Below are 9,146 nucleotides of genomic sequence, written 5' to 3'. Positions count from 1 at the left end.
GGATGCTACCAGAAAACTAGTGGCGCTACTCAATGAATTTGGTGAAGCAGCAGGATACCAACTGAATGCACAGACATCTCTGGCATTCTTATACACTAATGATGAAAAATCTGAGAGTGAAATTAAGAAAACACTCCCATTTACCATTGCAACAAAAAGAATAAAATACTCAGGAATAAACCTACCTAGGGAGACAAAAGACCTGTATGCAGAAAACTGTAAGACACTGATGAAAGAAATTAAAGATGATCCCAACAGACGGAGTGATAGCCCATGTTCTTGGACTGGAAGAATCAATATTGTGAAAATGACTATACCACCCAAAGCAATCTACAGATTCAATGCAATCCCTATCAAATTACCAATGGCATTGTTTACACAACTAGAACAAATCATCTGAAAATTTGTATGGAGACACAAAAGACCCCGAATAGCTAAAGCAGGCTTGAGGGAAAAAAACGGAGCTGGAGGAATCAGACTCTCTGACTTCCGGCTCTACTACAAACCTACAGTAATCAAGACAATACGGTACTGGCACAAAAACAGAAACATAGATCAATGGAACAAGATAAAAAGCCCAGAGATAAACCCACGCACCTATGGTCAACTAATCTATGACAAAGGAGGCAAAGATATACAATGGAGAAGAGACAGTCTCTTCAATAAGTGGTGCTGGGAAAACTGGACAGCTACATGTAAAAGAATGAAATTAGAATACTCCCTAACACCATGCACAAACATAAACTCAAAATGGATTCGAGACCTAAATGTAAGACCAGACACTATAAAACTCTTAGAGGAAAACAGAGGAAGAACACTCTTTGACATAAATCACAGCAAGATCTTTTTTGATCCACCTCATAGAGTAATGGAAATAAAAACAAAAATAAACAAATGGGACCTAATGAAACTTCAAAGTTTTTGCACAGCAAAAGGAACCATACCAAGATGAATGGGAGAAAATATTTGCAAATGAATTAACAGACAAAGGATTACTCTGCAAAATATATAAACAGTTCATGCAGCTCAATATTAAAGAAACAAAGAACCCAATCCAAAAATGGGCAGAAAACCTAAATAGACATTTCTCCAAAAAAGACATACAGATGGCCACGAAGCACATGAAAACCTGCTGAACATCACTAATTAGTAGAGAAATGCAAATCAAAAGTACAATGAGGTATAACCTCACACCAGTTAGAATGGGCACCATCAGAAAATCTACAAACAACAAATGCTGAAGAGGGTGTAGAGAAAAGGTAACACTCTTACACTGTTCGTGGGAATGTAAATTGATACAGCCACTATGGAGAACAGTATGGACGTCCCTTAAAATACTAAAAATAGAATTACCATATGGTCCAGCAATCCCACTACTGGGTATATACCCAGAGAACACCATAATTCAAAATGACACATGCACCCCAATGTTCATTGCAGTACTATTTACAATAGCTAAGTCATGGAAGCAATCTAAATGCCCATCGACAGATGAATGGATAAAGAAGTTGTGGTATATATATACAATGCAATATTACTCAGCCATAAAAAGGAACGAAATTGGGTCATTTGTTGAGACTTGGATGGACCTAGAGACTGTCATACAGAGTGAAGTAAGTCAGAAAGAGAAAAGCAAATATCATAATGTTAACGCATTAATATGGAACCCACAAAAATGGTACAGATGAACTGGTTTGCAGGGCAGAAGTTGAGACACAGATTTAGAGAACAAAAGTATGGACACCAAGGGGGGCAAGCCGCGGGGTGGTAGGAATGGTGGTGTGATGAATTGGGCGATTGGTTGACATGTATACACTGATGAGTATAAAATTGATGACTAATAGGAACCTGCTGTATTAATAAATAAAAAAACATAAAAAAATATTTAAAAATTTTATAACAACTTATTTTAGTACAATAAACATTAATTTTAAAGCTCTTAATTACTTTAAGGTTTTACATCCATATCTTATCATTATTTATATTTTTAAGACTCTCAAGGGACCATCAGCAGACCCACACAAAATTCCTTGGAAAATTTTCAGGATTCCAGGCCAGAAGAGAAAGTTCTGGTATTTGCTGGATAATGCCTGTCACCTTCTCTTCACATACTCCATAAATGGACAATATCATCTGGTTATTTCATTTACTACTGGCACCATAAAATGTCCAAGCATTAGAATAAATAAGCAAATATATTAAAATATATAATAATGTATGTTTGGAAAATTTCCAAAGCTAGCTAGAATTGGAAATAATGGAAATAGATTAAAGAGTATTTGCCAGATTCATGTCTTAATAGTTACACACAGAACAAACCCATGCATGCTTGCAGGTGTGTTTGTGTTTTAAATAAATTTGACTTTGTCATTTAACATTGTTATTTTTTTTTTTTGCATTTGATTTGAAAAAACAATATGTGTGCTTCAAGACATAGAAAGAAAATTTAATTCCATTTCCCCTAGCCTGGCTAAAATCACCCTTTCATGTCTTCCTTGGTACAATGTTATAGTGCTGTCTTGCTGCATCTACCTGCAGCTGTAAAGAAACAAAGATATGTGTCATTTACTGTCATATCTCCAAAAACTGACATAGTTGCTGGCATGGGGTGAGAGATATGTGAATGTTTCTTAAAAAAATTTATTGTGAATTATTTTTGCAATTCAGTTTACTCTGTTGTGCATGGATTTAGTTTATTTGCATGTAAGAGATATATAAGATGCTTAGAATGAGTTTCAGGGAAGCCTGGTGAGATATTTAAATCTTCAGTTGCTGTTTAATAATTGGTTTCATGCCAGCATTTTTAGGTTATCATACTAAGGCTGAAAGGTATAACCCTGGAGAGAGAACAGGACAGATTGTTTAAAATATGTATTAAATAAGATAAAACTGGACCAAGGGGGAAAAGGGGAAGAGGTCTCAAATATTTAAAATGTATTTTTGTAGAATATATCAAATGCTTAAAATAGAATGATAAATACTGGGATAAGGGGAATACTTAACACTATGATAGAACTTAAGTGTGTTGGGTAGAGAAATCTTCTTTCAGGAAATGATATGTAGAGTGAAGCATAGAAAATGAGTAATAGTTAAACAGATAAAAATATGGGGAGTGGTTTGGTTTAAAGAAGAGAATTTTTAAAGAGCCACAGGAAGGAGAACACATGGCATGTTTCATTCAGCAATAAATAAAGTGGTGAGCAGTAAGTTTGGAGAGACAAATTGTGTCTATATCATATAAGACCAGAAACCATGTTATAGAATCTTGACTTTACTATAAACCTAAAGGAGAGCTAATGAAGGATTTTAGACAGGGAAAGTAAATAATCAGAATTGTGCTTTAAAATGATTGCACTTGATGAGAAGTGAAAAACGATTAGAAGAAAGCAAGATCAGAGTCGGAAATTTATTAGGACATATTTTACTAATCCACTGTAGGTTTGGAAAATTTTTCCTTCTTTCCTTCTTGTTTCTTCAGCTAATGAAACAATTAAATTGACATAAAACAGATTAATGGGAGAAAAACAAATTTAATTTTGTACATATGGAAACTCCATAAATATATGAGACTCAAAGAAGTGACCAAAGCAGGAAGCTTTGATACTTTTTAAACAAAGAAACAATAAATTCATGAAGAACTGAGTAGAAAAAGTGGTTTGGGATTGAGGTAGTAAATTGGTGAAGAAGTTACAAGGTTTGTTTACACAGCCTTCTTGGCCCTAAATTCCCTATGTCTGGTGATAAATATGCCTCTACCCTCCTGGTAGATAGAGGGTACCAATTCACATGGGCGATTTATCTCCTGCTTTAAGGGATCAAAGGAGGGTCAGAGTGTCCCTCCTGTGTCCGGCATCTCTCAAGTACCTTTAGTTCAAAATAATCAATATGCCAAAGTGGCATAACCTAGAGTGGCATATTCTGCTCCCCTTCACACTAAAGGTGAAACTGTAACCTGAACTAGGTTGAAAACAGTACGAATGGGTATAATTAAGTTGGTTGGAGAGATACTTATAGGACTTGATGGTTATTTACCTGCAAGGTTGAGGGAGGTAAAACTAAGGGTCATGGATGTGCTCTAGGTTCCGATCTTGAGCAACTGGGTCGAAAGTGGAGGCATTCACTGGTAAAAGAAATACAAGAGGAATAGTAAACTCGGGGGAAAAAAGCAGACGTTCATTTTTACACACACATATAAGCATGTATAGAGATATAGATGCAAATGTAGATACAGACATAAAGTGAAAGTATGTACATTTCACTACACCTAGAAACTATGCATAGTATTTTTCAGTATTGAATGAACATCAGAGAGTATTTGGGAAACTTCAAAAATACATCTACCCAATACTCATCCCATTCCTATTGAGTGGTAGGCCTTGAGTATTTATACTTTGTAAAAGTCCCTTAGATGACTCTGATGTGAAACAACGCTTCAAAATCATTGGAAACTAAAAGAGAGACAATGGAAACTGTGTGCATTTTGGAGTCAGAAATATTTCAGATTGTAGACATTGATGTTACCAGATTTACATATTGTCTCTTGACACTCCATTCACATGCCTGTCATATAGAGATGACAACATATGATGGGATTATAAAGGTGACAGTGATCTATAAAAATTATTCTTAACACACAATATGCTATCAATATATCATATGCCCCTTTTCACTTCTCATTTTGAGTAAATATCTATGAAAAAGACAAGAGATGTTATATTAGCTTTTTAAAAAATAGGGTATTAAATGTAAGGAATAAAATAAAAGTCACATGGAAGGTTTTTAGTTTTTGTTTCTGTTTTTATTTTTAACCTGCAAGTGGGATGGCAGGTAACAATAAGCACAGCTAAAAGAACTAGTAGATAATTAGATAATGCTGGTAATTTTCATATTTAGAGAGTGAGACCATGTCCTTTCTCAATCAATAAGATAATGTATGTGATCTGAGGTTACTTTGCTCATAGCTATTTTATTTGTTACATTTTATTCCTTTCTCTTTGAAATAATATCCTGTAATTTCTCATCTACCTAATATTTTTATGTGCATAAATTATTCTTAGAAAACTGTAATAAAATCATTGATATGAAAAAGTTCAAATTACTAAAATCTTAGTTTACCTCTATGGAATAAATTTTCATTACAAACTTTGTAAAAATTATTGTTTTAATATATTTCTAGCGAATTTCATATTCAGGATTATTTTTAAAATCTCAGTTCTCATTTCAATGACAAGCATAATGTAGACTTTAAAAAAAATAGCTCCTGTAGCAATTGTAATTATGGCCTATTAATGACAAAATATTGAAGCTATATCACTGTATGTCTCTGTTTAGAATGAATGAATAACACATTTAATTCAGTATAATATCTTGGGAAATAACTTCCCAATGACTTCAATAGTGAAATAGCTATTTCATCTAAAATATACTCCAAGCTGTCACTATGAAATATCATCACAAATATGTCCATGCAAGCTCTAGAATAAATCTTTGCTGGAAACTTTTCTAAAACAGCTTCATTTCACTAAAAATCATTAAAGAATTTATTAGTTTCATTAAAAATTCTGTAAATGATTACAGGTTTAAAAAATTTCAATATACATATTATTGTTTTATGTAAATGTCATTTTCTTTTTTTCCATTTATATTGTACTACCTGTGGATAAATTGGGAAAAGATAAGCACATTTATTAATGATTTTCATGCATATGAATGACTGGTTTAAATACATTATAATTTGTATATTTTAAGACAGTAAAATTTGTATTAAATTGTGTTTCATCTTTTTCAACAGATGGCTTCCTTGAATATTGGGAGAGCAGGTGCCTGTGTAGTAGTCATCAAGCAACCTTGACATTTTTATTTGGATATATTTTAATTGCTGGAGTGGTTATTTTTATATCAGAGGGCAAGAATGAGAATTTCCTGAGATGAAAATTCTTCAAGAACAAAGATTTTGCTAGATTTACCTACTGATATCAAAAGAAATAGAAAATCAAACAGAATTATGGGAAACAAGAAAACAACTGCTCTGGGAAAACTATCTGGTCATGTATTAGTTCAGGAATGGTTATTGGTAATTTGTTTTGTATTGTAGCATATAGTAACTAGAGTTACCAAAGGCTTGTTTTTATTAAGCAATTAAAAGGAGAAACTGAGATTTGTGACATGGATAATTTCATGACCGCAGTTCATTCAATTGTTTTATAATCTGTGGAGATACCAAGAGGTTGCCAAGAGTAGAAGACATGATATTTCATCTGACAGAATTTGATCAATTTACTATTTTCCTACTCAGATGTGATCATACAGGAGGTGGAATGATGTTTATTAAAACAAACATGCTTCTTCCTAATTTTCCTAAACTACGAACTAGAGAAACAAATTTGTGCTTCTCTCTTGCATTCAGAAAACAAATCAAAGCTGCATATATCATATGAGAGGATGGTTGGATTTTATTGCAACTGTATTAGCAATTTGAAGCTGAAAAACACAAAGGATCTTTTTCATTAAGCTTACCACATTGCTTTGCTTTTTGAACACACTGAGCCAAAGAATCAGTACAATTATAGGCTTTTGCCTTATGATGAGTTCAGTGTAAGCATGGAAGTTAGTTATTCTGAATGTTATATATATCCATTGCATGTTGAAGTCCTTTAGAATTTTGTTCATAAAGAATCTTAGAAATTTGAGAGAGAAATCTATGATCCATTCATTTGGAGTGTTAATCATCATTGTTAGAAGGAAGGCAGACTTCCGATTCTCATTCCCCACTTTTCAAACTTGTTACATTGATATGCACATTATTTTATGCCAATGTTTGTAATTGTTTAAAGCATATAGTAGAAACATTACACATTGTTCTTAATAGTCCATGTAAATTTTAAATATAATTAATAAATAATAGAAAATTTACTTTTATCAGTGTATCTTTTTTCAATAAATTTTAATTCAGAACTCAGTAAAAAATTGACAAAAAATAGGCTTTTTATTGCTCGACTTTTCAAAAACCAAGAAGTATATATTTTCATCAAAACACAAGTTTATTTCTTACTAAATACTATGCTGACACCAAATACAATCTTTAATTATTGTTTTCTTTTGTAGTCACTCACTTGAGACAGCTAACAATAGTGCTTAGAAAATGCCCATCCCATAATGAAAGTGCTGATAATCATGCAGGGGTTAGAAAAGTCAAGAAAATCCCTCTTTTTGAGTCAATGTAAAACATTGAATTGAGTTTTATTACTGGGTAGTGGAAAAATATTTGAAATTAATAACCAAGGAAAATATTGATAGTTTATGTCAAGGAAATATTAGGAAATCTAAAATTTCCCAACGTGTATATATGATTAAATTTATTAGTCACATTTCAGAAAAATGATATAAGATATTAAAGAAGTATCAGTGATTTTTTATTCATAGTTAAAAGATGAGTAGCATGAAATTTATCATTTTAGCCATTTCTAATTGTACAGTTTAGAATTGTCAAGTATATTCAACTTCTTTGCCCACATATTTTCTTCAATGCATAGAACATACAGATAATATTAGCTATCTGAAGTGGACAATTTATTTTTGAAATGTTAAAGAGTATAGGGGAAGATAAAATGGTGTATATCTATTTTTTAATCAGTAAAGCTTTGTGGTGGTCATATTTAAAACTTGGTTAATAAATTTATCAATATTTTTACAATTTTTTTTTTCCTGAGAGGGAATTTTCCCCAGATTTGCTGCATTCAACCAACTATTTTCTATATGTGTATCATATTAGCCTGCTGCCTCTTATATTTCATACCATGAGTGTACACACTCAATTTACCATACAAGGACATTGAAGAGCAGTTTGGGCAATAAACTCTAAGCTTATATGAATGAGATAGGAAGAAGGGATATTATCATGCCATTTACTGAAAAGTATATTGTCCACCAAGTTCACATGAGTTCCAGGACTTACCATTTACCCTGCCATGACTCCAATCCAGGATTCTTGAAACTTTGTCAACTGCTAAGGTGTTAAGGAAGTATCAATGATTTTTTAAATGTAGTTAAAAGATGCATAGCATGAAATTTATGCAGGTCCTTATTCAGCTATGCTAAAGACTGCCCTTTGGGGTGAAATTTCTGCTAAAGACAGGATTTACTATTTGGCTGTTTAATTAATAAGGCATACTTAAATAAAAGAAGTATAGAAAATACCATCAATTAGGATAGTTTTTCTAAGATACTGTTCAGGTTTTTTACTGCATTGATATATCCAGAATATAACTTATTTTTATAAATACCTCTATATAATCTTAGAATAATCTGCAAATATTTTCAATGTTAAAGATGACTATTAATTATAATAGGAATATATAATATACAATTGTCCCTCCATATCCATGGGGATTTGGTTCCAGGACCTGTCCTGGATACCAAAGTCTGTAGATGCTCAAGTCCCATAGTCAGTGCTTCACATCTGTGTGTTCCACCAGCCTCAGACTGTGTAGTACTGTATTTATTGAAATGATAGTGAACCAGTAGTATTGCAGTAGATGGGTGACAGTGTTGGGAAAATAAATTTAAAAAAAAAAAAAAAACTTCTACAATCCAGAAAACCTCTCCACAAAAGTATTAGAAAAAACTTTTTTTATTATTGAATAAGCATGAAACCAAAATGTAATACACATCACAGGCAACATGCTAAGAGATCGCAAAGATAGAGAGAAATCTCGCCCTTTCATGTAGCCAAGCAGATACAACTCACTAGACATATTTTTTCCATATAAACAATATCTACTTCTTAAGTAAGAGGACTGAATAACACCATTTGTCACACAAGTTCATCCTTACTTTACCCAGTAGTTTTCATGACCATCTGAGTTAGCTAATTAGCTTTATCCAGAGGGGGGAAAAACACACTTCTCAAAACTTTGTGACAGTAGGTAATTTTGCAACTTGGATTAAGGTCCTACAAGATAGACTCTTCCCCTCCCACAGGAGCTGTGCAATAGGGGTGCTGTCTTCCTTGAGGATTACATTTCAAAGAAATGGCTTCCAGGCCCTTGAGAAAGATATCCCTAAGTCATAAAGCTGACAAAAGTGCTATCTAGTTTTTAAAAGGGTTTATAAACATTTCAAAGAGAGGAGAAAGTACTCAGAATTAC

General features: G+C 32.8%; 1 protein-coding gene across 2 annotated transcripts in view; it reads left to right on the top strand.

Annotated features, from left to right (window-relative positions):
* KLHL1 (kelch like family member 1) overlaps positions 1-5,851 on the top strand; it is a 420,028-nt gene extending 414,177 nt beyond the window's left edge. For both annotated transcript variants that reach the window (XM_007102521.1, XM_007102520.1), the window contains one exon: positions 5,792-5,851. In XM_007102521.1, coding sequence (XP_007102583.1) covers positions 5,792-5,851 — 60 coding nt within the window. The remainder of the gene's footprint in view (positions 1-5,791) is intronic.
* The last annotated feature ends 3,295 nt before the right edge of the window (positions 5,852-9,146 follow it).

This window comes from Physeter macrocephalus, chromosome 13 (assembly GCF_002837175.3).
Source record: "Physeter macrocephalus isolate SW-GA chromosome 13, ASM283717v5, whole genome shotgun sequence".
Taxonomy (NCBI): Eukaryota; Metazoa; Chordata; class Mammalia; order Artiodactyla; family Physeteridae; genus Physeter; species Physeter macrocephalus.
The sequence above is the reverse complement of the archived record's forward strand: the minus strand, read 5'-3'. Positions and strand labels throughout refer to the sequence as shown.